We start from the raw sequence: 27,987 nt of genomic DNA, 5'->3' as shown, positions 1-27,987 counted from the left end.
GTAGAGAAACAAGTCTGTTATGGAAATGCCATCACATGCAGAATTTGTGTATCTAGTGTCCGTAAACACAGATCAATTTTACGCTTTACAAGTCTGCTCTGCAGCCAATTTTAGGTCCACACTGGCCAAAGTAGGAGACTTTGACTACCCTATGACTTCACTGGGACTCACGGGGGAGTGAAGAATTTGATCACAGTCAAAGTTATCAAAGTAATCCAATGAAAAGCCTCTTGCGGATTTGGCTGCCCAGTCGGGGTGCGTCCTGAGCTCCAGGATGAATTCAACCGGTGTCTTCTGGAGGATGTAAGGGTCGAATGAAGTGCCACGGAAGAACGTCTGCATCTTGAAACACTCCAGATTACGAAGGCGGTTCATCGGATTCTTGCACAAAAGCTACATCAGTATGGTGATAAAGAGATGAGTATGTCACTATAGCTCTAAGGTGGCACAAAGTAAAAAGATCAGTGGATACTGACCTCAGTGAGGAGTAGGATCAGAGCAGAGCTGAACGTCTCGGGCACCGCATAAGAAAAATCTCTGACCTTTGCCAGCATGCGACAGTGGTCTATTTCTGCCGTTAGTGGAAACTGCAAATAGAGAAACAAGTGGATTTAAAGCAAAAAAATCTGCACTTTCAGACACTTTTCTACACACAGAGCCGTGAAATAGTGAGTTTAAGTGTCTTCACCTTTCCTGTCGCCAGTGAGAACAGCATAATCCCAAGAGACCACCAGTCAGCAGCATGGTTGTACGGACCCCCGCTCAAGATTTCAGGAGCTGCTCACCCAAAACAGAGATCCACACATCCACATATATGTTTATATATATATGTGTGTGCATAAAAGGAAAAAGTTAAATGCAGGGAAGAAAATACCTCTTAATAATAGAGCAAAAAGTAATAACATGCAGAGTACATTACAGGTGCATCCCATTCACAACTGGGTCAACTGAATCCAGGGGGAATGAAACGCAGGTGAGGCTCTCATGTTAATGTTAGTCATGGAAAACAATCACAGAGTATCTGTGGCACGACCACAAATCTCACCCATGTACTGGATCGTCCCACATATTGTGAAAGCTCGCCCTCCTCGTTTCAGGCGGCGAGACAGCCCGAAATCAGACAGTCGAAGGTGACCTGAATAGAGGCAAAAAAACAAAGAGAGACTGATTTGTAGAAATAAAACCATAAATGTTTCCATAAGAGGGGTCTTGAAGTTGTCAAGTTTATATTAAAGAGATTTTAAAGAGGTTTTAAGTTAGTGTCTTGGCAACACTCCTGAGCTGTGATGTCATGCTTATCTGCTGTTACCTGCGTTGCATCCGTACTCATCTAACCATGATTTCTCTAAATACTTCAGTCTTAAAAGTGTATCATTAACAACTGCAGAAGAGCATTACCTTGATCATTTAACAGAATGTTCTCCATCTGAAAAAAAAGCAGCAAAGCCATAACCATTAAAAGCTCTAAACACACGTGTGGAAGTTCCAAGAGTGATTAAAATGAAAAATATCATACTTTTATATCTCTGTGCATGATTCCTAAGTCATGTAGGAATCCTAGAAATAAATCAGAGACAGAGAACAAGAATTAAATGACATTAATCTTTTTTTAAAGAAAAAACTGTACTGCGCGCTCAAGCATAATTTCTGTGACAGTACAAGTCATTTGATGAGCACTAACCTAGTGCGCTGCCCAGCTCTGCAGCAATGAGCCGAACCTCTTCCTCCCCAAAGTGGCTCCTCAGCAACCAACAAGTGTGCAGGTCACCAGTACTGCAGTAGTCACACACTGCAGAGGACCAGACACAAACATACTTCTCAGCACTTTGAAATCGGCAGCGTGGGTAAAGTAGATCACCAAAGGCGGAAATAAAAATAAAATAAAGCAATCTGCAAGGAAACTTAAAGTAAAAAAACAAAAAACGATTTGTTCATCCCACTGTGGTTTGGGAAAGGAAGAAGTCAGGAAGAGGGTTAAGTCTAAAACACACATGCTCTTTGTTTCGTTAAACATCTTTTAGCCACTCCAGTAATCTTAACTGGAAAAAAAACTGCATTTGTGACAACAGTATAGGTAAGCAAAGGTCACACAGCAGCTGCAGCCACAGAGGACAGTTTTACCCAGGATGCTCATTAGATGGCACTGCACCTCTTCACTATCCAGAGGTTTTTTTTAGACTGCTTGGTTTTACAGTTGACAACTTTTTATTCTATGGGACCAAAGACGGGGAAAGGGGGAACTTCTCAGGAACAACAAAGGATAGCGGAAGAGGGGAGGGTCGAGCGGTGCCATCGTTTCTATTTATTAACTCACTAATGAAGAGATGGCGCTGCGTCTGCCAGCAGTCCTGCAGATTGTGGATAAAAGGGTGTTTGAGCTGCCGCTGCAATGCAACAGTCGACACACACAGATGAACAGTGAACATTTAGTGAGGGATGCACAGAGAGTTTCCTGCAGTGTGAGGACTACGGACTATGGACAGAAACTATGCCACACCACCTACTGTAATCCTTTAAGTGGACCTATTAAGTCATTACTTATTTACTGTCTTAAACTGTTATAAATGATGCTCATATTATAGCAGAATTTTAAATACTGAAGTCAGTGTACAGTTCATCAGACTGGTCATCGATTTTGCTGTGAGTTCTGAGAGTCCACCCACCTGATGACAATTAACCTTGTGTTTGTAAAGTACAGCCAATCAGAACAAAAGCTCCCCGACAGTGGATAAACAGAAGGGGTGGAGCAAAGCTATGTATTAGACAGATAAGGATTATTTTGAATTGTGAGTCATGCTTTATGCGGCACTCTACAGTCAAGCCTTTGAGTTTATTGTTAAAGTTAGATCATTGCCACTTGCCCTGATCCTGATTCTTGCATCTTATTTTTCATATTTACCCTTAGCTTGGCTCCGGTCTTGTCTCTATCTCCTGCTCAGTCTGCCCAACAATGCACCCAGCCCTCTGGCTCAGCCATCAGCCTAGACGCCACCTCCGGCAACCCCAAGGCTCATTTCACCTTCGCTATTATTCATTACAAATCAGCTTAATTTATTCCATTTCCCCTCAGCTGTATCTACACCTGGGTTTGCCTGTTTGCACTCCCTTTCTGGATAGTAGCATCCAAAGACGGCGATATGAAGCTGGAAATGAGCATAATTGGTCGACTTTTATCATCACATTTATAATTGTACATAGTTTGTGCTTTTCTATAATAACCATATAACTACTATTTGCATTAAATTGAGAAATTTTTGCTTGACATGAATAAATTCCTTTCAGCAATGATATCCTCTCCAGTTTATACTTTGAGAAGCTCTACTAAGAATATTGCATTTTGACCTATTAGTAAGTATTTATGGCCAGCACATAGACAGTTTATAGCACTCTATAATTCAGCTGTATGCAGATGTAATATTTGTTTATTGGCATAATAATTTCTCGTTTATCATTAGCCTCAGCATAGGGGTTCCTACAAGAGCTTAAATTTTGCCCATATCTGTAAAAAACAATCTCTGCTACAATCCCTATTTACTTGTGTCATGGTTAAAAAAGCTGAACAGGTGACATAAACATTTATTTGATTATTTAATTTCAACTATTTGAATTTTGTTTCTATCAATGTTGTACCTGAACGATGACTTCCTCTTTTGACTGCTCCAGGACTCCGCGCTTCAATAACTCAGACTTTGGCAGAACCTGTATGACAACAGAGGAAGAAAATTACACTAAAGATGTCCAAAAGTATCACATTTTTAACAGTATTTAGTTAATACTGGATTGACCTTAACTGCATAGATCTTCTCTTTGGAAATATCTTTGACTTTTAGGATGGGTCCAAATGAGCCTTTAGCGATCAAGCCCAGGATCTGTAAGCACAGAATTAGGCCCAGTTATCTTTCTGTTTCTCCTAAAGAACTTCTTCTCTTTGCGTCTTTAACTGGGTTGTGTTGTGGTCCGCAGTACCTGGAAATGATCAGGACATCTACGGTGTGGGAACTCGGGCAGAAAGACAGAGATAAAAGCCGGAGGAGTCCGGTCTGCGCCGGACGCCTCAGCGCCGTCCTCTGGAGGCAACGGGAGTCTGATGGGCTGCCTGCTGTCTGCTCCCACAGGGCGAGAAAATACAGCTGAGTGTCCGAGTCTATGAACGATGGAGACCCCGACGTTCGAGAGGAACCCGTGGCTGAATCGACGCTGAGCAGCCGGCCCCTCGCTCTAGATTTTAAAAGAAAAAATTATAATCTATAATATATATTTACTATTCAGATTTTATTTATCCTCACTTTATGCGGATATTTCTGTACACGCGAATCTATTTTGCATACTGCATTTGTTTGAAACGTGTAACTTCAGAGTATAACTCTGTAATTAAATCTGATAACTATTTGGGAAACACTCCTTGGACACTTTATTAGGCCCAACTGGTCGTTAATGCAATCTAATCAGCCAATCACGCGCCAGCAGCTCAACACATCTACGAATGTAGACGTGGTCAAGATGACCTGCTGGTGAACGGAAATAATGCACATATTTCTATTCAGTTGCAACTAAAATCAGTAATATTTAATAGTAATGAAAGTGTTTCTTCCACTCTCTGAACAACAGCAATATGTTTTGTAATACAGCCACATCACAATTATTAACAGCCGACAGTACCAAAATTGGGCAAGGCAGGAAACCAACAAACACAGAAAAGTATCCGTAGAGACTATAACAAAAGACTAAATAAATAAATAAAAATAAAATCTGCAGGAAAGAAACATCTGTGTAGCCTTGGAGAGTTTGTGACTGAACACTGGAATAAGAAGAATGCATGACAGGAAGAACATCACCAGGACAGTAAAACAAGGAGGCGGCGCTGTGCTTTTGTGGGGGTGTTGTTGTTGTTTCTGGAAATGAATGATGAGCTGGCATCACGAACTCTGCACGACCTGTCCACAATGTGCAGACTGAGGCTTTGTAATCATGCAGACTTAGGTTTTGTTGAGATTTGAATGACGTAAAATACAGTGCGTTAGTGAGCTGAAAGCTTTTACACAGGAGGGATAATGTGAAATACACTGCAGTTATGCTTTTGACTTTACGAAATATTGATTTAAATAAAAGCTCAACTTTAAAGCCTCAAAAATAACTAAGAAACGCAGCGCTTGGTTAGGTTTTTAGTTGGCATCACTAACTAGTGTTGGAGATAAATGGGGTAGAAACATTTTGTAGCTCATAGATCACACATGACCCCCCACAAATAAATAAATAAATAGACGATCTGAAGCGGATTTGAGCCACAGACTGAAGATCTGTGTCCACTTGTGAGTTGATCAGTGCATAAGAGACTTTCAAATACCACTGCCTTCATCTTCTCTTACAAGAACCCCATCTAGAGGTCGCTACACGTGACGACTCCGTATCTACAGCGTGTTAAAAAGGTAAACAACTCCGATCTGCGTCTCATCATACTTACCTTTCGGTTTTTACTGACCTCACCGCCCATCGCATCCTCAGAAACCGACAGACCCAAGTAATTCAATCAAAAACTAAATAAAATATATATATAAGACCACCACAAATCCAGCGTCTCGCCTCGCGTCTGTTCTCACTGTCAGCGTTGCACAGTTGCGTCTCGGCCATGACACCCACGTGTTCGCGGGAAGAGCGCTATTCCGCTCCAGTTAGAGCTGTCAGATCAGTGATCGATCAACAGACCAAACACACACACACACGAATAACACTTATTGAGAGATAAGCTGACACAAATGGGCCATGATACGATCCTTTTAATTGAAATACTCAGGGCTGATCAGAAATGTGACAAAATTCAGGATTTAGCAACAATTCAACGGAAAACAACCGCGGTTACAAAAATATCAAAATACTTTGCATAAAAGTGCTTTAGTGTTCAAATTACAAAACACACTCAGCAGTTAGGTGCAACACGCATTCTTTTTTTTTGCCACAATACTGTCACACACACCGAGTGCCACATTTTACCACACATCACCATGTTTTTGTTGCTCTGTTCCTGTCATATTGCAGTGAGGTGAGGTACAGAAAAACAGTGAGCTGAGAGGAAGCAGGCCACCATTCAACATGGAAAATATAAAATAGCATTTTATATGGGGATAAAGGCCTTCCTGTCAGCGACAGTCATACAGCCACGATCAGTTTCTTTAAGCTTTAATTGATAAAACATATTCTATGATCATATTTGTTTTTTTGTTTTAAACAAGTGACATGTGCTTCAGTTAAGTGTCATTTCTTCAAGCAGAGTGCACCGTGTTCCTGAGCCCGCAGGAAGTAGCATGTTGGTCTGGGATTTTCAGAAGCAGAGGAAACAGTAACAGTGAAGTGCCAGCTACATACTGTAAACCTTCCTCGCTACATTCAGTGCAACCAAAGCGGTCGTTCTTTCCAAAGGTTGCAGTTTATGACACCAGAGTGAAGTTTTTAAATGGCACACAAATAAACAGAATAATTTATATTTGGTCAAAATGGCACTCCAGTTATCCTGGAGCTGCTTGAGATTCAAACCTAAGACACAACAGGAGTTAACTGAAAAAAAAAAAGAAGAAAAAAAGATAGATCAGCAGGCTCATGTGATACAGTAAGATATTTCCTAAATCCACTTGAAATATTCCATCGTGCCCCCTTTTTCATCCTGATTCACAAAGCCAGAATGATGCTCTGTACTTTTTCCCTGCAGCTGCTGTAGACGACTATCCACTCAGTTCCAGGCGTCACTTATGTCGTCTGAAGATACTCTTCTTGCCGGAGCTCTTGTCTGCAGTGCTGAGACCGATGAGGAGTCGTGCTTTCTCATCTTCTTCCTGCTGCTGTAGGCTGTTGTCCGCCTTCCCTTCAGATGCCTTCCCCCTCAAGTCTGAGCCTGAAGCTGGCTTCAGACGCAGTTTCTCTTTTATCATCTGAGCAGCAAGGAGCAAAAAAGACAAGTTTAAAAATATCAAAGATCTGCCTGTCCTTTAATGAAGAGATAAGAACGTTAATGTACCTGCGCTACAAGTGCTTTTCGGCTGTCTCTTTTAACAGCCATGGCAAAGTCGAGCCATGTCCATGTATTGTTATGGTACTCCAAGCAAGGCAGAACCAGATTCAAGTCCTTCCAGTCGACACTGTTCTTTTCACCCTGAGAGACGAACATTTCACAGGCAAACACAAGATTAAAGGGGATCTGTTCTCTTAATGGATATTCATTGTCAGCATTTTAAGTAATGATGTCAGTGTTTGCACAAACAATCACTGTATGTAATATGACATGGTTGGGCAATGCAGGAAATGAATGGTACTAAAGCTGAGCTTCAATTTTCTTATAGCTATGTTTAAAAAAAACTGCTGGTTAAAGATTTGGTGTGCAACGTAGAAATTCTGTATTTTTTTTGTTTGTTTGTTTGCAAACTATGTAAAGAAAACATGGTATGCTTACTAACAACCTCTGGGTGTTTGTCGGATGCATTCATAGCTCAGTACAATCTTTTTTGAGCCTGTCTACCTGTGAGCCAAAAGCTTTTAAATATATTGTAGCTCTTGAATGATGTCACACCCATCTGCTGTTCAAACCTTGTGTTTGAACAGCAGATGGGTGTGACATCATTCACTTTGAATCACCTTGTTGTTGAATTGTGCTATACAAATAAACTTGCCTTGCCTTGCCTTGCCTTTGTAAGCAGCCTATCAGAGTAAAGTTGGCTTAAAAGGAGGATTGGCTTTAAGATGGTTTCAGACAGAACTGAGGGCCAACCTAAGGCCCAGTGCAAGGTGAGACCCTCTGTGCTCATATGAGGACATCACATTTTGGCTTTTCTCCATTTTATTGATATTGAACAGAATGAAGCAGTGCTTTATGCTTTGTTAATGCTTTATTGTATTAAGCTGTGGAATTTTTTAAAAAATTACTATCCGTTTAAAGATTAATGTTTTTATATGTATGATCCAACGATCTCAAAATGCATCTCAAACACAAGCTTGGGTCAGAGGTTAAAAATTGGTTGTTTTGAATTGCGATCCTTTCTGAAAAACAAAAAGATTTTTGCCTGGTGACAAAGTTAGTTATCTTCTAATATCTAATATTTGGCAGTTAAACAATGCTTAGTTAAACATATTTTGTATGAATGATTTTTGTTGATCTTTGCATTTAAACCAATAAATAAATGGGTACTGAATCTTACTGTAGAGGTATGTAGCAGCTGTTATGCACAGAAACCCACCTTATAGCTGACACAGAGAGGCACTTGTGGAATCTTGATGTAGATGAATGAGTTGTTCATTGCAGCTCGCTCTTTCATCTTATCAATGTCATCGACGGGATGCTGAGTGACAAAATATAAAGTCTACTTACTCTGCCTTAAAATAAACTTCTATACATTTTAGCACACATAAAACAGCATCTCTACCTCTGGAGCCTTCCTGAATGACCTTCTAACCCCAGCAGTGCGGTTCAGTCCCTGGGTGACACCTTTGCTGGGACCCATAGCACCCATGGTGTCCTCTGACAATGGCCGAGGTTTGACAGGGATACCTGTATCACAGACAATATTAGAATAAGCTCTCTGGCCTCTGGGTGACTCTACACTTTATACTCCCACCGAGTATCACATCAAGGTCATATTCAAAGTGGCTGAGGCTCTACATAGAGCTCAGAGGGATGACATAACAGAAAAGCAACTTGACACTGCAAGTCTGGTAGAGAAAATGGAAACTATTGATCATTTAGGCAGTATAAATTTCAGGCTGATGATCACACAGAGAGTCTGGAGATGAAGTGCTACGGTTATATTACAGCTGTTGATAAAAGCATACCAGTAGTAACCAGCCTAAATTTGTCTTCTTCATCTGTGACCTCCTCCTCTTCAACATTTCTCCCCGGGAAGAAAAACCCCATCATTCGTTTGAAGAACTGGTACATCAGCTGGATGGTGAGAGGCACCACATTCACCTGATGATGAAAACAAAATAGTGTTAGAAAAAACATTCAATCAAGCACCATAGAAGTGTTTTAGAGTCTTCATTCTCACCTCAAAGTGTTCCTTCACAGAGATTCCTCCCACAGGGGGGCGCACTTTGCTGAAGATCCGCAAAGCAAACTGGCGTCCAGACTGGCAGTTACTCTGTGGACGAAGTACGACCTAAAAGAGATGAGAGAATTAGATTCAAACGCATGCCCGCGCACGCATGCACACACACACAAAAGTGATTTGATTTGAAAAAGCTCTACTGAGATTGAGTTTGAAAAAGACAAACACCACGTTTCATTGATGAAATGAACACAGGAAAGAAGGAAGACACTGTAAGGTTGAGTGAACTAATGGCTCAAACATGCGTCTATGACTCAGGTGCACATGCACAATATGAAACTTCTCGCCACTGTTCCAGCTGTATACATACCCTCAAACGCTGCACAGAGGAAACCAGGCACAAATAAGTTAGTTTTCAAATTGATGTCTGCTATATATGTCACATTGTGCTTGGTTGTAAAGTGACACAATGCAAAGTGGTTTGTAGAAGAGAGGACTGGCTAGTCTCAAAGTTTCAGTAACCAAAAAGCAAAGAAAATAAATGTAAAGCAAGTGAAAATAAGCTATTCAGCCTAATCTGAATATTCTGATAAAGTTATTTACCTTGTACGCTGCGTTCGGTAGCAGGTTGTTCATTGTGAACCACCCAAGCTCCAAAAGATGCTCTGCTGTATCATCAGACTTGTTCAGCTGCAAGGAGACATTTTTCAAAGTGGTTATCACTCAGTGATCTTATCAGCAGGAGAATATCAAATAACATATGTTAACCTCTTATCCAGTTTTTAAAATGCAGTAAAGAACTAAAGACAGTGAATTTGTGGGCTGTGGTGAGAGGCAGATGGATTGTCTCCAAGCTCTGGATGGATTATCAGCATCTGCTCACCTTGCTGTACATAAATCTCTGCAGCTCCAGCTCAGCGATACCAAGCTGTCCGTCCTCTTCTGTCAAACACCAGCGGGCCTGTGCAAAGTAGATCTCTGTTCTCCTCACTACACTGACATCCTCGGGAGGTTTACGTAACTCCAGCTTATTTGCCCGCTGCAGCTGGAAATCCTTAAAACATCTGGAAAACAGATACATTTTTGTTTTTTTACATTTTTGCCATCTCTGCTCTACGCTGGATGCAAATCAGTGCTGACATAAGACCTGATGAGGATGTTGAGCTCTTCACTCTTCATCTGCATGTCATTCTTCTCCTGGTTCAGCTGGTGCTGCAATCGTGCATTAATCTCGTTCAGTTCATCGCAACCCAGTTCTTCAGGTTGCGCCTGCAAGATGAAGAAGAAACAAAGTGTTTCATTGACTTAAAAGACCCAGGCACTGCACTCCACTAATACAGTGCCACATGTCCAACATGGTGCAAGCTGCTATAAAAATCCAGTGTTCGATTTACTCAGATATTGCAGTGTGCTTTGCTTTTAATGAGTTAAGCAGAGATGATTAGGAGTTCCACAGACCCAGATAGTCTTTATTTTCAAACTTGAAGACACAACTGCTACTAACGTAATATTCTATGCAAAAAAACCTGTTCACACTTCAATGTATAAAGCATGCAGTTTTACTGATGTGTAAAATTATCTCACGTGCTTAAAGATTAAGAGTAACAATTCAGGTTTACTGTTTGACTCTAACAAGACCTTTGGCATATGTAAAACTACACTGATGGTCACAAAGGACTAATTTTATGGACTTAAAGACAATTAAAAACACAGTCAACTTCTGGGCTTTTACACTTAACTTTAAATTACACGCTTACCCTGATGTTTGAATAAATCTGTTTCTCAAGGCGTCTAATTTGAGCAAGGTGTTGCCTAACGGCCTCCTGAAGATGCAAGATGCTGCTGCGCTGCTCCTCGGGGTTACTGGAAATCTCCAGCTGGAAACGCACTCGCTGCTTTTTCTCACTGTGCTCCTACAGAAACACCACACAGAACACAGAAGAAACACAGTCAGCAAAAGCTGAAACATTTATTAGGGCATGGGAATTATGAGCTAGCTGTTGCATCTCTAGCCCACCTTGCGTCTGGGCTCCACGTGTAAGAGCAGGTTGTTGACAATGTCCAGAATCATAGCATACTGAACTGGGTTAGTGGATATCTCAAGATCATGATGAATGAGAGTGAAGGTGTCCACAGCACCTGAAAAAAATGAAAAATGAAAAATCACTCTCTTATTAGAAAATTAGCACTCATGCTTAAAGATATGTGGTCTGTTGGTGGTCAAACATACCAGCCTGTTTCTTCAGCAGGTCTTCCTTCTCGTGGTTGTTCCTCAGCTCTGGAGGCTTAATCTGAGTGGCCAGCTCTGGGTTGATGTCATGACTGTAACTGATGTAGTGCATCCGGCAACTACAGCGCGAGATGATACGCTGAACCTGCTGAGACTCGTTCACCTGTGCGGGCTGGTTCCAATCTGCAATCAAAGATCAAACAATATTTGAATCAATCAATAACTACAATACCCATTTTAGCTCTGAACAAAAATATAAATATGCCAGAAGACTTGACAGTAAAAGGGTCTTTCTCAGTGTATAAATGTAAACATCCATGCACTCAGTCATGTTTTTTATTTATTGATTTTTACAGCTGTAGTTACTGTGTGTTCAGTGTCCTGCAGTAAAGGCCACACCTGTTGTGGTGCTAACCATTCCTCCCACAGCCTGGCCACTCTCCATCAGCTCCAGCACCGAGTCCAGGTTACGCTGCCGGTGCTCCTCAATGTTTTTCACCTAAAATAAATAAATAAATAAATAAAAAACTCAAAGCTATGATGACAAAGCTGTTAAGTTAAAAAACAACAACAGACAGTTATTGTAAATCTTGTTTAATACTATGGTAATTATTTTCTCTAACAAAATGTTTAGTCTATAAAACATCGAATATGTCAATTACAGCCTTTCAAATTTCTTTATTCAGTCAGCAAAGACTGCCCTTTGTCAATTTCTCACTATTTTGCAGCAAAAACAACTGAAATGACTTAAAATAAAGCAGCAAATTAGTTACTTGTGTCATCTTTTTAAATACAGTGTCATAACAGTACAACTTCATGGCACTCAGAATGACCTGTCATTGGTTTTCATTTAGAAATTGCAATGTTTTAAAGTTTAACTGCAGACAACTTCTGTAAACAACAGCTAAACCCTTAAACTTTTTGGACGTGCCAAATACAAATTGAATTCTTTAAAGAAAATATTTTCTTAAATGCAAAAAATATATAATAATCTCAAGTACAAAGTCAAATAAAATAAGATATATGCAATCTAAAACCTTTACTCTGTTCTCTTGGAAGGCTTTCTGGCATTAATAGAAGGCAAGTTTTTGTGCTGCTGAAAACAGACTTTGAGATTGTGTAGACATTAATTAATATTAATAATAATTAATTGCCCAACCTAACGACCCTTAGGTCACTGGCTTTAAGGGCTTCTTGAGGCTTTCTACAGATTTTTCACTGTATTAAACAAACAGCAGCAGTTGGAGCAAAGTTTGCTTTTCTTCACATCAGAGTTTTCTAAAGAGATTTCTGTTGCAGGCCTTGCTCGTGTTTATATCGTTTATCACATCGGTGCGCTACAGTGCTGTGCATCAAACAAAATATTGAAGCAGAGAATTTGTGTCGAGAATCTTTTATAATCAAATTTTTCAAATTACTCGATGAATCTTTGCAGCCCTAATTCTACGACTGGGTTAGTTGACCCCGTGAGAGCTTAGCCTACCTCCAGCCACAACTGTCGGTCCTCTTGTTCAGATGGGTTGGGCTCCATGGTGGCAAAATACTGCATACCATCCAGCAGACAGGTCCAGGTGGTCTTCTGCTTCAAGGTGTCGTTATACCAGGCAGGGTGATGCTCACACTGCAGCAGTTGAGCCTTTGCTGCAGACACCAGTACACAGCCGGCAGTCTCTGTGCCACGCAACATCATCTAAGTAACGCAAAGGATGATTGAAAGATAAACACCTGACAATCAATCTGCATCAATTAATCCAAATTTGACAGATTAGTTTGCAAGTAAAAATAGTGACAATCTACATGAACGTCATATGATGGGTAAGGAAAAGTGGCAAATTATTGAAATATAACTGCTGTTATTACTGCAGTTACCTGACAGTTGACCAACTCAATAAACCAGTTGCGGTTATATACATCATCAGTCTGACAGGCTGCAATGCCACACAGCTGGTCGCTGACACCTGAATCCTCTTCTGAAAACACCACAAACTTGTCTGTCTCCTCAATCAACTTCTGAAGCATCGATGTGCCTGAAAGATAAGTGGGAAAGCAATCAGTTAATAGATGTTAAAGCCTAAAACCGTGGCCTTTTTGTTAGTCAGGTGACTTCCTTACCTTCATTTTGACTTTTTTCTGATCGGTTGACAGAAGCAACAACTGGTATGGTAGGAGCTGTGGTGGGGGAGTAGGTGGTAGGAGAGCGTTTGAGCTTCTTTGTCTGCAGTTGTGTGTCGATTCTCAGACCTTTCAAAGCTTCAGTGGAGAGATTTCTTTTCAGTACAGATGCCTTTTTGTAGCCATCATATAGCCCAAAGGCTATGTTTCTGTTTGTAGTTGTCCAGGAAGCACGTAGATCCACCAGACGCAATTTGTGAGTATAAGACGCATTTGTTTCATCCTTTGCGTTCACCTCCTGACAAAGAAGATACAGATAAGGACATTAATTATTCATGCAGTCGCAGTGAAAAATACATTTAAACTCCAGCCCTTAGGCTCTGGCTGCTACCTCCTCCATACGATTGCTCTGTCGTTGGTAGCTAAGGGATGACAGGCTGAGCAGGTGAGTCTTCTTCACTTGAGTGTTGATCTGGTGGTCAGCAGTCTCATCCCAGGTGGAGGCCATCAGGTGGACTGTCACCTGTGAGAGCTCACTAACCATCTGAGTCACATTCCACTCAGAGATCAGCCTCCTCATCACAGTGCCAGCTGAGACACCACACAAACACACAAAAGCGCACACATGTAAACTAATGAAGAGTACTTTATGTGATGTTGTGCATCCAGCACATCTGTAAGTAAATTGCTTTTACCCTGTGGAATAAGTCTTTGTGTGCCCCGAGTGAAGACGTGGCCTTTGTTGCACTCCAGTTGGATGCCTCTCTGCTGGGCAAAGGAGGCCCAATAATGCACCTAAAGGGTACACAATATATAAAATGTGCAATAATCAAGAAAAACACTAATATAATGAACAGTTACAAACTGAGGCATATTTGATGGGAAAAATGCAAACTTTGACCCTGAGACCGCTGCTGTTGCACACACTGAAAAAAACAAAACAAAACCTACTTGTAGTTGTGGAAAGGCAGCTGTGTAGGACATCTGCTTGTAGTGCTGACCAAGCTTCTTGCGAATTGGCTTGAGGCTATGAAAGAGCTTGCCTCTGCAGATTGGCCGAGATACGCTTGTCCAGGTGGCCCAGAAATTTTGCATCCAGCGCAGTGTGCTGCTGTACAGGAGGATTCTGGGCTGATAAGTGTCTACGAAGAAAAAAAGAACAAAACCTTTAACTCACAAAAGTAAAATAGACATAAAACACTGGTTTGTAAGTGTGGTAAATTTAGTTTACATAGAACGATGATTGAATACAGTTTGACAAACCTGTGTCACAATGCTGGTTAAGGTCCATGGTGATGGAGAGGTTGAGGTTCTCAGAGCGAAACGCTCTGTAAGAGTCGTGAGGCTGTCCTGAGGTCACGTCTGCAATGTTCTCCGCACAGCAGAGCATTACAGCGTGGTGGTCATGGGGATTGCCATGGCAAAGCCATTGGAGATCAAGGGTCATACACAGGTTGGGTAGGTGTAGAAAACAGATATCATCATACCTGGAAAAAGACACTTATTAATACTGAATGTTTCTCTGCAAACACTGCTTTTATTGCTTCCACTTACTTTGACGCGGTCCTGACATTTACATCCAAGTCTCCTTTAAAAGCAAACTGGCCGGGGTTCCAGTCAAAGTTCAGCTTATTCCACTCCCAGTGCAAATTTTCCGTGGTATTATAGGGATCCTGTAAGAATCATAACAAATTAACCTGTTACTAATTTTGCTTAGCACAGTGGTTCTCAGACATTCTCTAGAATGTTCTACCTCAACAGCCAAAAACACCCCTCAGTTTTTATTAAAAATATAAAGAATCCAACATGAATAAACTTAACCAAATAGTAGTGCAATATCATCAGAAAACTCTTGTTTTGTTTTCCCTAAAAAAATATGTTATTCATCTTAAATCTAAAGTAAAGTATTTATAAAATATACTTTATATTTTTGCCAGGCTATCTGTGCCCCAGCTTCAGTGGCTCCTGCCCCACAGTTTGTAAACAACTGGTTATCATGGCATTGCTAACAGTGTCAAAACATAAGAAGGAGAAAGCTGCCAAAAACATAAAAATAAACTGATATTGATAATAACCTGTCACAGGTAAACATAAATACTAAGAAAAAACAATGTTTTACCTCTGTAGCCAGCTGATGAAGATTGGCCTGATCAATGTCCATGACCCAGCGCCCGTGCAGAAGGAGACGACTTTTGTCCCACCAGGCCAGAAGAGGCGAGGGATCAGCTGTGGGTTTGGTCAGAAGGTCAACTGACTGGCCAATCAAAGTCCAGGCAGGGTCCCAACACGGCCCCCAAACAATAGTGTACAGAGAGATGTTGGCTAGGGAAAAAAAAACATGTAACAATTCCAGTGTGAAACATTCAATTCAATTTGAATTCAGTCATAATCACTGAGTAGTTGTATATTTTAAAAAGAAAAGTGTACACTTTTCTTTTTTAGAGGAGTTCTAGTTTTGTATGTTCAAGGACAAGGACACATTTCTCTCGTCATTTACTCCTGAAAATTCAGTCTTCTGCTTCATCAGTTTTAGTCTAAACAGTTGAACTTTTAAATCACTTATTGGTCATAGTCATAGGATTATAGCAGATTCTTCTGCATATCTAGACAGGATTTTGGGAGACTGACCAACATTATACTCATAACTCACATTTGAAGTCATAGTAGAACTTGAGTGGTGGCATATTCCTGTGGACTGTTACATCTCCCCACGGTGGTCCAAGGGGGACAGTCTGTTTGCGCCGACCTCTCAGCTGTCCATCTTGCTCTGTGCCAATCAGACGCCCCGACAGCTCCCAGTCACGGATCTCAAACAGGTAGCGAGGGTAGTCCCGAATTCTCACTGGTACAAAGCAAAAGTAGTAAAACAATAAAAAAAAAGTTTGAAAAAATCATTTTTTTTGCCTTAAATGGGCATATAAAGGTGCTCTTACCCAAAAATGCAGCTAGTTTAAACTTGACTGCACGGCACCACTGGACGACCAGAGGGAGCCCATCTCTGGGGAAGGGACTGATCCCATCAATGTCCCTCAACTGTTCTCTCACCCTGTCGGGGCCATGAAGGGACTGATCAGCAATGACAACAAGTTGTAAGTCTGAAACAGTCCAGGTCAGCAGCGACTTCCTCATGGGTGTGTTTGCATAGAGGCGGCGTGAACGCTGGATGTAGATCTCTATATGCTTTTTCTCCAGTGAACTATATAGCTCTTCTATCTTTCTAGCCGGGAGAAGTTCTCCATGTTGCTTGCGGAGATCTGCCACCTTCTTATCCAGAAGCTGCAGACGTTTTGCACTCTCTTTACTTTCATCCTTCATCAGTTCATAGTTGTCTCGCAGCTTGATTTCAAAGACATCGTCCAGGAAGACAAATGAGAACTGGCTAATTTTGAAGATAAGGTCAGGCGGCAGACGTTGGGTTGCTGAGGCCTGGGTTGGGGACTGATGGAGACTTTTTAGCCACTTCTGCACACTAATAGCTTTGTCAAATGTGTTTGAGAAATTGTACTGGTAGGGGAACTCCATAGATAAGGAAGGACATGTCAATACCCAGACACGGTTATGAGGAGTGGTGAGGAAGGGGAAAGTGTCTCTGTGCAACTGCATTTCAGTCAGATCTGCATGTGTCTCCACATCTAGGTCATTAAAAGAGACTATATTGTTGCCATCAAAGTTGAAGATCACTGAGGGAGAGCGCATATGCATAGAACTGCCTTGCTTTGAGAGAGAGAGTGCATCCATGTGCAGCAGAATGTAGTTCTGATCAGTAACATGAGCAGTTAAACGAGTACAGCCCAGTTCAACACGCAAACACAGGTCTCTATTCTGACCTGAGGCAGCTTCAGTGTTCACTGGTTTAACTGGCTTTTCCTCTCCTTTCTCTCCACACAGCATTAACCAACACGACTGACCTTCAGTCATGTGCTGATATAGGACCATGTGGTCTGGTGGCGTCCATTCGACAGTAAGATCCTCTTCACATTGAACCTAATTAAAGAAATCAACATATTAATACACTCTGAAATAAATACCGCTAGCATGCTGAGATGGAAATTTATTTAGTCCAGATAAATTCAATTCAACAAATGTGATTACCTGTATGGTGTGGGTGGTGATGTGGTACCACAGCGTTAATGTGGTGAGTTTTACTATAGGGTTGATGGTTTGAGAGGCGGGACAACATACTTCCATGTTCTCTGTGACTGTCTTGATCACAGACAAGCTGACCCCCTGCAGAGACACCCTGGAGCTCTCAGCAGAGGTCAGGACTCTGACAGTGTCCATCCGCAGAGATACAGCTCCTACACAGGAAACAAGAAAGAAGAAATAATACAGGCAAAAATGGAAGCAAATCAAAAAAGAAAACAGTGAAGAGAAGAAAGTGGAGGTCTCTTTTGGAAGTATCCTGGGAGAGAGAGTAGAGGGAAAGCTACAACGCAAACGGCACAAGGTGGATTTGTACCTAGACCTCTGCAACAGCACATGGACTGTCTGCTCAACCAAGTGAGCTATAGTAGCAGCCACATATTATCTTCAGTAGAAAATATTTCTCTCTCTCTCTTTTTTTTATAAAGCAAGAGATGTAACTGACAGAATGCATTCAGATTAATTTTGATTTTGAAAAAAAGTTACAAATTTCCTCACAATTTACTAAAGCCAAAGGTTACATCAATCAAAAATAGTAAAACTAGCAAAAAACAGTAAAATTCCTAACTGTTGCAGTGTTGTGAGATAGCCTACCAACAGAGTAAAGAAACCTTTAGCTCTATATGCTTTAAACTGAAAAACTATGTGACAAAAGTGGTTTTAACTGTGAAAAGGAATACACCTTATTCTTTACACATAAACAATTTCCTGTTTAGCATACATGTCCTAATATGATTTAAAGTACTACGCAATTACCAGAGTGGTTGCTGAAAAAGTTTATCAGTTGTATGTGATGATTTGTTTTATTGCCACAGAAGTTACATTTGGAATTAAAACTGTAAAACAGTCTTTTCAGTCAAACAGCTCTGTATTATAATAAAAATGCTCATTCCTTACCTGCAACATTAGAAAGTGTGAAGACATTAACGTCCTCTAGACAGCAGTCCACTTTAAAAAGCAGGTGTAGTTGTGAGGAGGGGATAGGTTTTATGGTGTCGTCATTACAAGGAGACAATGAAGTCACATCTGGCAGCTGTGACTCTGGATGACGAGGAAAACACATGAGAGACAGCAAGCGAGACAGACACAGTGCACAGGTCTCTGAAAGCTCCACCTGAAGCCCTTTCAGGCTGGACTCAACGTTCAGACTCAGAGGCTGGCTGCTTGACTTCATGTGGGGTCGGTTCAAACTCCCCTGGAGGGAGAAGAGATTAAAGAAGAAATCCTTAAAATCAGTTTAACGTGAAACCACATGTTCTGATTTTGCATTGCTCATATAATCTAGAGTTGGACAAATTGGAAGATTTCCCAAGTTTAAACTGTAAAAAAACAAACAATATCAGTCACAAGTCACTTCAAAGAAGGTTGCTGATAAGAATTTAAGCTTTAGCTATGAATAATAAAGTGGAAAAAATAATATAAAGCATCAGTATAGAAAGATACAAATGTTTATAAAGGTTTGTCTGCAGTCCTACCTGCAGGCTGAGTGAGTCTAGGATTAGAGCTTCTCCCCATACATGTTTACCAGGAGGGTGGGGTGCCTGCTGGATATGAGACCCCTGACCCACTCTCCACCAGAAATTGTCCAAGGACAGCGAGGCACGTTCGTGCACATTTTGGGACTCTTGATTCTCACTCTCAACTTTAATGTCAAGGATATGACGCAGTTCTGAAGAAACAAAGGGTGTGCAGACAAAAAAAACACTGTAAGTTAAGCATAGACAGTATAAAAGATAAACACTGTCACAGTTTTACTTTTTTTTGTAAACACAGAGGGAGATGTAGGTTCAACCTTGTAACCTAGAACACTGGCTAAGAACTGGGAATTACAAATTATTAGCCAATGAGAATGTCTACGATAATCTTTAGACTCTAATAAATACCACCATTTTCAAAATGATGTTCATGTTTTATTCGATATGACCTGAAACTATGTGCCCATAAAGAGATCAGGAAAAAGTTTACTGATGTCAGAAAGCAAGTATTTCTAAGTGGTCCCCTGGTGGCAATTAAAAAGAACTCATTTAGCCGCATTTAAGCACTAGCTTCACTTTTCAGACCATGTCTTTAGTACTTTTTCAATTCAAGTGACTCTGAATAAAAGGAGACCTCTTTCTAGCGTCATTGCTTGAAGTAGAAAAAGTTAATGAGTAACATTTAAAAAGGGCCCTGTGGAAAAACCTTATCTAATCTACGCATGTTTGAAAGAGGTTGGCCGAACAGTTACCCATAGAACAAGGTTATGAAGGAAAATGTGTTTCAAGAATAGAGGAGACTTGTACATAATAAAGTAAAGTAAAAACAAAGTGTAAGTAAAGTAAAGCTTTTCAGGTAAGGAGTGCTGGGGTTTAACATAGCAGAATCCACCTGCAATACTGCATACTGTATGGGTAATTCTTAACAGCTTGTTGTCCTGGTAGAAGGCTCAATGTGAACAACTGCTAGTGCAAGAGAGGGGAAGTGGTGAATGATCTAACCCACTATAGTACAGGAATTACATTACAAGAATTTCAGCTGAATAACTGAAGGTAGTCAGGTAGGTAAAGTCACACAAAATTCCAGGTTATTTTTCTAAAAATTCTTTACTTCTATTTATTTTTCTGGCTGTTCTTAGATATGTAAAAGTGGCTAATGCAGGGCTCGCAAAATTTCAAAATCCCTGGTAGCCCTTCGGGCAGGGACTCTTCAGTTTTTGGTAGCCCAAAATAAATTTAAGTAGCCCGAATAAAAAAGAGAGCCATTTTTTGATTGATGTTTTGTTTCCTGTTTTGTTTTCGTTAGAATATTATATATTAAAGTATAATATTGTAACGGAAACAAAACATTAATCAAAAAATTGTTGAAACACAAATTACAACATTGTATAAAAATTACAATCATCAACTCAAATACTTGGTTCTAATTGAACAGAAATTTCTATGAACTTGTAAGAACTGTGTAGGACATGAATCAGTCTGTGTCAGATCCTGAATTTGAAATTTCCACTGAAGTCACAGGTAAGAGGCAAGTGGAACCAAGATCGAGGCCATTTGCTTTTTGAAGTTTGCAAAGACTGCTAAATTGTGCCAGTGGTAGTTCACTCTTTGCAACATAGTACGCTGTTTTAAACAGATTTTCAGGTTTATTTTTAGTATGTTATTTGTAATTGGTGTTTGTTCCGGGAAAGATATTGCAGACTGAGCAATTCATGCATTTCTCATGGGTTCTAATGGGGGCCTTTCTTAAAATTACTGGTCCCAGTAACAAAGGCGCTTGTCGACTCAAGGGAAAACCAACAACACGCCCGGCAGAATATTATGTTATTTACACGGGTGCACATAAGTGGTCCGCATGTGCACATTCGCTGTCAAAATAAAAGATGCGCACCAGATAAGAAGTTGCAACGCGTGTTTGCGTCCATATAAAAGGCATTGTTTTTGACCATGTGGCGTGGGTGTGGTCTCTGGCCAGCTGCAGAGGAGGGGTGACACAGTGAGCTCCCGGGGCGGCGCAGGAGCGGTGTGAACAGGTGTGCTGGGATCTGACATTGATTGTGTGTCTTTATATGTTGGCAGTGACAGTCGGAGGGGGAGCGGACGTGACAGCAGAGAGAGAGCGGGAGTGTTTGTGTCAATGAAACCACAACATCAAATAAAAGTTCTGCTGTCAATATATTCGCTCCAGCATATGTTTATTGGGTCCAACACTACAGACCGCTAGAGTGGGATTTTCACGGCACATTCTGCACCACATCTCTGTGCGTTCATCATTTGTTTGAAGCCAGCTCACCTCCTGCAACCACTTTTCCGGGAATACGTGCTTCTTTTGTGGTTCGGACTCCTTCTGACATTTCTTTGGAGGTGGAGGAACACCAAAGTAACTGCTTAAAGGAGCTTCTTCGACATCTTTAAGAGTTCTAAACAAATGTCTGTCCTCCTCCAGAAAATCTTATGTACGCAAACACGCGTTGCAACTTCTTATCTTGTGCGCGTTTTTTATTTTGACAGCGAATGCGCACCTGCGGACCACTTATGTGCACCCCTGGTTATTTAGCTCGTCATATTGCAGCCACAGAAATTCTTTTGTCCATGAAACCATAAAGCTGCACTTTCTTTTTGCCTCATAGTCTGATTTGTCATAACTTTTCCGTTTTGTGGTAAGCTTTTCTTTGGCTGTCACTTCTTCACCCTGACCTGTCTTATTTGGCTCAGCAGAACTAAAATATATATCCTGCTGCTTTTACACACGCACTCACATAACGCTCAGCAATCCTCTGCGCGATCAACCTCTCACATGTTTAAGCTTGCTGCAGGAGATTTCACTTGTCATGTTTGCATAGTAAGCTAACGATTGATAAGACGATGTCAGAGGAATTGGTGCGCAAATTATCGTCACTCACCAATCAGTGTTGTCGCTCTCTATACACAGTTTGCGCGATTGCAAAGTGAAAACAAAAAACAAGCGCAAATTCAAACGCGATTTCAATATGTCACATATTGACAGTGGCTCATCGATGCCAATGACATAATTACCCAGCTACATTTCCGAAAGAATGCAAAAGCATTGACATATATTTTTCCTTCCTATGACAGCCCGACTGGCAGAGCAGAGATAGATTTTGGTAGCCCGACTGAAAAAAATCGCTAGCCCTGGAACGTCGGGCTAGCGATTTTGCGAGCCCTGTAATGGTAACAATAAACTAAATTAATGGTTGCAACTGTACTAACCCTGAGCTTACCATCTGACTCTGCTATATAGAGCATCATTAACATTGAGCACTGTCTGGCAATCAGCAGATGGGAAAACTGTAAAACCTTAACTATGCCGACTAAACAGACGCTAAATAATCCTGGACAGTGGCAAAAACCAGGTTTGATTATTTCCAGTTTCATGCCAAGGAAAAATTAACTGTTGAGAAAATGCTATAGGTGTCCAATTTCCATTCTACACACCTTAACCGATTGTTTTGTGTGTGTAGATGAGTAAATCTTTAAAAAAAGAGCATGTTAAAATAAATATTCCTGTATAACTATTTTGCATCTGGTACTTTTGTGAACATAATGCACTCTTCACATGACAACAAGTACCTCCATTGGCAGAGAGGAAGCCCAGAGCAAAAGGTGTGGTGTCTCCCAGCTGAACAGACACATTGATGTTGGACACAGAGGTGGTGATCATCACGGGAGCATCCAGGTGAGGGAGGCGCCTGAGGAAAAGGAGGGTGGGCAAATAATCTAACGGACTACACCGCACAAGGTAAGGTAATGGACAAAAACAATAGAGAATGAGTGATGCACAAACAGGGATAATGAAGAGAAGATGGTGAAAGGTGTTAAGTTTTAATTTCAGAAATCCAGCAATCTAACTATGTGAGTTTCACTTTTACAACTTGCCTTTTTCTGTGTGCTTCCTTCCTGTGGAATAGCTGTTCCCATGGAAATAGATTGAGCCAATGGGAAAACTCCTGGTGACGGTAGTGAATGATGCAAGTGTTGACGACGACTGACCCTGAGATGTCAATTGATGTAACCTAAATTCACAGAGACACGAGGGAGAAAGTCTGAGTAACTGATTTACAAAACGATGCAATGTGGCCTTAAAGCATTTCCCTCACCTGCAGGGTTGTCTTGATTGTGTTCACACAAAGAATTCTTTGCCTACTTTGAGACAGCAGAAGTCCATCTGCCAGCAGAAAAAAAAAAGAGCGTGCTATTCACGACTTCTTCCTCCTTCCAACTCTCTCTGCAATAAGTCTGGCACCCAGCTGTCCACTTACCCTCGAGAAGGAGCTCCAAGCTGCTCTGGGGAAAGCTCAGCTCAGGAGTGAAGCTTTTAAGAGGAAGCTGCTCGTTGTCACGTCCGTAGCAGACCTTTAAAGACTTTAGAGTCCAGTTCAGGTGTCTGTACAGGTAAGAAAATAGGGTCATAAAATATCTGAAACAACTGTGATCACAGTATATACGCAGCTAGATGTAAAATGGTGACTCACCGTTTCTGGCTGTGCATCGACAGGGTGATGTTTGTGTTATCAAATTCCACATTGACCTTGTGGGGAATCAGCTGATGAAAGCGTTCCACAGTCTCAGTCTGGATAAATTCATCATTTTCACACTCTAAAAGGAAATAGTATTTCAGTAATTAAATTAGTGTTATGTAAAGTATTATCAAAAATGTCAAGCCTATCAAGCTGGCATTTGAATTTTAAAAATCTATGACATAGTTAGAAAGACAAAATTAGCACTTCTTCAACCTTTAATAAAACGCAGGTGTTGACTTTCTGACATTGTGCATATTCCACGGGATTTTATTCTGTAACATGCATGTTGTTTAAGACTACACTTAATATTATAACTGTTAGAGTGGAGGTGGATTCTTAATAATGCAACTGATTTTGCATATGAAGGCAGAGCAACCTGGGATTATACTGAGAAGTTAAATCACTAACAACACAACTTTAATGCATTATTTTCTACTAATCTATAAATATGTTTCTTATAAAAATACATACTAAGGTTACGTGTCATTTCCTCTTTTTTGCTCGTGAGAATGTTAGTAGTTATTTACATGGACAGAACCACCAGCCTCAACTGTATGTGCAATGTTTATGTTCGTGTTTTTAACTGCAAGCTATTTTTAACATCTGATTCAATGGCCTAACAGACCTGTGCATCTATAAAGAAACGGAAGAAAAAAATCATCTTGCTTTAAACGCTTTTCAAACATTTTCTCCTGTTTTTGTAATGAATCTATAACTTAGTCCTACTTTGACTGTGTTGGTAAAACTTTATTATTAAGGACATTTCAAACACTCACAGAGGCCAGTGAAGAGCTATGATATGACCTTGTTTTCATTTTCTGGTTGGTTAGCAGAACAGCTAAAAATATCACAGATGATGGAAAATGTCCAGGCACTTTTAGAACACGCAAAAGATCAAATGCAAATGCAAAGGCAGAAAAAAACAACAAGTAGGGCAGCACAGAGTGAAGGTCCTGTGGATGTACAACAGCCAAAGCACTGTTCTTTATTCATCTAACACTTGACAATACTAATTGCAGGATAGACCGTTTTAAAATGTGATTTTCATAAGGGTTCTTCCCTCCAATTCAATAAACATATCATTAAAAAAAAAGATTATTAAAACTTTACCATCTGTAATGGTACAAATATGAATGCAAAACAATACAACAAATCAGACTTGAAAAATAGAATGAAATAAACTGAAAGTTAACTGCAGTGGTTGGATAAAACTGTACTGTGCAAAAGTCTTGGGTCATTCATAATTTCTTTATATTTTGGTAGGAAAATGGGAAATAGGTAGAGTGATTTATTGAAACATGTTCAAACATGTGTGGAAATACAATTCATAAGGAAAAAACAGAGTCTGTACAAATGTAATGAGCTTGAAGGTCAATATTTGGTATAGCCACCATTATTCTTCAAAACAGCTTGAACACTTGGGAAGCTTTCTAGTAATTTCTTTCAGTAGTCTTTAGAAATACTTCTCCAGGCTTCTGGAAGGACATTCAACACTCTTCTTTGGACACTAGCTGTTTTGTTCTCTGTCAAGATGATACCGCAATACTATTAAGGTCTGGAGAGATGGGGGATGTGCCTTTGTGTCTGTCCAGATTGTTAATCAGTTGTAGGTAGTTTTTTTTTTTAGGCTTCACACTTTAATTTGCCCTGCACCTGTGCAGTTTCATCAGATGTTTTTTTAAGGACACACTGCACACCATGCACAGATATTCATTATATTTGGCTAATAACTGTCTGTGAATCACCTTGTTAGTGCAAAAATACTATTTTATGTTTGCCAAACTGTGTCATGTTTGGCATTTTTTGTAGACTCAATAAAAAAAAGGAACAAATAAAGCGCCTAAAGATACAATTTAAAACTGGTTCTTTGCTAAGTTGTCTGCAATGTGTAGACACAACACTGGTTCATCCCTTTAAAAAAAAAAAAAAAGCTTGAATGATCAATGTTAAGGAGTTTAACAGCAAAAACATTCCTCTGAAGATGGTCATTTACAAGGACTGGACTGAAAATGAGGGAACAAGCGGTCAATGTCCATTAAAAAAAACATTAAAAGACTTTCAGAATGCCTGGACCACTTTGAAAAATTACAACAGTCTCACTCCTTGGAAGCAACATACAAAGAAATGAGAGGTGGCTCAAGACTTTTGCACAGTACTATAGATTACAATTTGGAGAAAAGAACGAATGCAAATGAATGTGATGGATAAACACTATACTTAAAAATCATTGCTTCCATTTCAGAGGTCAAACGTTACTCACCAAATGCACCATGATCTTTCTCTTTGTGGGAAACTGCTGGAAGCTGGAGTTGACTGAGGAACAGCCCCTCGTGCAGCTCTGCCATTAGAGTCCTCACACTCAGGGACAGACAACCTGGCTTCATCTCTGGTAAACTCACATCTCCAGATAGCAACAGGCTAAGTGCCACTTCAGCCAAACATATGTCCTAATATGGAGAGCACATCATTTACAAACATTCAACCACCTGTTTCTATTTCAGTGACAGTTACTCCACTCACCAGTTCACTGCTTTTGAGCACTTTACTGCTTAGTTGTCCAACCGAGAAGTTCCATGCCAACCTGTAAAGAAATTTTTCAACATGGATTTAATTTTGGACAACTAATACAAACTATTGATTCAGTCAGATTAGTTATAAACCAAAATAAATAATACCTTTTACTCTGGTGGTCAAGTAACAAGGTGATACCTGCAATAGTCATGTGCCATAGAGATTCTGGCAGTGCTAGGTTTAGGACCATCACGTTGATGGAGCTGATGTGGAATGACAGCAACTGGAAATACAAAACAGGAAGTGAGATATTGTGTACAAATAAGCATAAAAAGAAATGTTAACTTATCGCCAGCCTTCATACTTGTGACAAGAATCGAAGCGTTTTGGGGCTGACAGAAATCTTCGCCGACTTTTTTCCATGGCTCTGCTTCACCAAAGGTTTTAGTGGTGCTTGCAAGTCAAACCGGACTCTGGTTTCTCCAACACAGAATGCCAGGTATCGCCTGAAACACGACTTATGATATTATTTGCTGCTAACTGTTTTATCTCAGAGTATCTGGGCAACACATTAAGCTACTTACGGTAAATCCTGGTTTAGAAGTTTACTTGAAATCCATATCCTGTCAATTTCCTGCCATTCACAGAATTACAGCAAGATAAAAAAAATACATTTGATAGATGGTAAAGTACACAAACTCAGTCAGAAGTGAACCATTGACATGGGAGTGGTTGTTTAGCATGTGCCGACTACATAAATGTCATGTAAACAAAAGCGTGTCCTACCAAAGTATGCTGGGGGTGAAACTGGATACTGACTCCTTGGACAGAAAAAAATCCTACTGATTTAATCTTCAGATGAGCATTGAGGGCAGTTTGGAAGAATCGCACAGCCAGGGTACATATGAGCCACCTAGAACAACGGGAAAATGTGCTACTTTAAATGAGGAGAGCAAGGAAACATCTATTAAGCAGTGCTTGCAGTTTAAACCATACCAATGATCGCTGTACTGTAGAAATTTCCACACATTCCTCACCTGAAAATGGCACACAGCACACCAATAGCCAGCAAAAAGATTAAAAATAATGATATCAGCAGGAGAGACATTGTGTCTCTAGTTGTTCACACCCAAATCTTGGGACATGAGTCTGGCTGCTCCTTATCTTCTCTCAGCTGCTGTCAAAGAGGAAGAGATGTACTTAAGCACAACATCCAGGTTCCACCCACTACTGATAGGTGACACCGACTGCTTGCAAACAGTTGCTATAACTGTAATTAGCTGGGGCAACACTTTCTACACAAGTTAACAACCGTTCGTTGTGGAAAACGTTAACAGCTAGCCTCACAGAGCTAACACCGCTAATTAACTACAGTGTAATTACAAACCGACCACGAAACAGCACCTAGCTAAACTTTATCGCTCAGCTAACAGTGTAAAGAAAACACAAACCTCTACTAAAACTTGTTTCCCATTACCTAGCCGCCAGTGAGAAGCACTCACTGCCAAGCAGCAGCAGCAGCAGCATTAGCCAGTAACCCAGCACTAAACAGTTAACGAAATTTGCCGCCGCGTCATCCAAAAATCTTAAGCAAATCTGGGCTAGCACTGTAGCACGCTAACGCTACCGCTAACTTAGCGGAACTGCCAGTTGGCACTCTTTTTTGCGCCTGTTGGTCGTCTTTGGTCTTTTTGGCTTCACTCTCTTACAAAACTCACTTACCCTGACATATTCACAACACCGAGCTGTCGCAGCGCAGTGTAACGCTGCAGACAGAGCAGTTTCATGTGACAGTTGACTCAGAGCTTAGTAAACACTGTTCTCCGGCTCGCCGTGCTCAGCTGGCACTGGCAGCTTGGTGGAGCGCAGTGGTGGGAGCGGAGCTGGGGATTGGCCAGTAACGCTGTCTAAGCAAGTAATCTTTAACTAAACAGTCACATATTACTCAG

The 27,987-nt window shown here is 40.6% G+C and overlaps 2 protein-coding genes across 6 annotated transcripts; both read right to left on the bottom strand.

Annotated features, from left to right (window-relative positions):
- Nucleotides 1-3: 3 nt before the first annotated feature.
- rskra (ribosomal protein S6 kinase related a) lies at nucleotides 4-5,513 on the bottom strand. Its single transcript, XM_006801531.3, is given in 12 exon segments — nucleotides 4-393; nucleotides 477-587; nucleotides 689-777; nucleotides 1,046-1,135; nucleotides 1,399-1,426; nucleotides 1,517-1,557; nucleotides 1,682-1,789; nucleotides 2,315-2,384; nucleotides 3,631-3,699; nucleotides 3,786-3,869; nucleotides 3,967-4,218; nucleotides 5,462-5,513. Coding segments are annotated over 12 exon segments (1,287 nt in total). The 5' UTR covers nucleotides 5,492-5,513; the 3' UTR covers nucleotides 4-78.
- A 246-nt stretch (nucleotides 5,514-5,759) lies between these two features.
- On the bottom strand, nucleotides 5,760-27,891 carry bltp2 (bridge-like lipid transfer protein family member 2). 5 transcript variants are annotated; one of them, XM_087851070.1, is made up of 40 exons: nucleotides 27,761-27,891; nucleotides 27,076-27,215; nucleotides 26,825-26,951; nucleotides 26,623-26,672; nucleotides 26,403-26,544; nucleotides 26,203-26,321; nucleotides 26,048-26,108; nucleotides 25,788-25,974; nucleotides 23,480-23,603; nucleotides 23,267-23,391; nucleotides 23,105-23,172; nucleotides 22,884-23,020; nucleotides 22,578-22,732; nucleotides 18,987-19,180; nucleotides 18,409-18,706; nucleotides 17,461-17,666; nucleotides 16,302-17,352; nucleotides 16,019-16,210; nucleotides 15,488-15,690; nucleotides 14,923-15,041; nucleotides 14,632-14,855; nucleotides 14,320-14,510; nucleotides 14,064-14,163; nucleotides 13,760-13,959; nucleotides 13,369-13,666; nucleotides 13,126-13,283; nucleotides 12,740-12,946; nucleotides 11,656-11,755; nucleotides 11,257-11,439; nucleotides 11,044-11,165; nucleotides 10,784-10,939; nucleotides 10,174-10,295; nucleotides 9,910-10,090; nucleotides 9,630-9,716; nucleotides 9,027-9,137; nucleotides 8,812-8,947; nucleotides 8,406-8,530; nucleotides 8,220-8,321; nucleotides 7,007-7,141; nucleotides 5,760-6,920 (listed from the first exon to the last, which is right to left on the bottom strand). In XM_087851070.1, the coding sequence occupies exons 2-40, from the start codon at nucleotides 27,144-27,146 to the stop codon at nucleotides 6,735-6,737; spliced, it is 6,753 nt and encodes a 2,250-aa protein (XP_087707196.1). In that variant the 5' UTR covers nucleotides 27,147-27,215; nucleotides 27,761-27,891; the 3' UTR covers nucleotides 5,760-6,734. The 5 variants fall into 5 exon arrangements, with proteins under 5 accessions (XP_087707196.1, XP_006801595.2, XP_006801598.2 ...); XM_006801532.3 differs by having other exon boundaries at nucleotides 27,076-27,212; XM_006801535.2 differs by having other exon boundaries at nucleotides 22,578-22,696; nucleotides 27,076-27,212.
- Between the last annotated feature and the right edge of the window lie 96 nt (nucleotides 27,892-27,987).

This window comes from Neolamprologus brichardi, chromosome 14 (assembly GCF_056152115.1).
Source record: "Neolamprologus brichardi isolate AB-2024 chromosome 14, ASM5615211v1, whole genome shotgun sequence".
Classification (NCBI taxonomy): Eukaryota; Metazoa; Chordata; class Actinopteri; order Cichliformes; family Cichlidae; genus Neolamprologus; species Neolamprologus brichardi.
The sequence above is the reverse complement of the archived record's forward strand: the minus strand, read 5'-3'. Positions and strand labels throughout refer to the sequence as shown.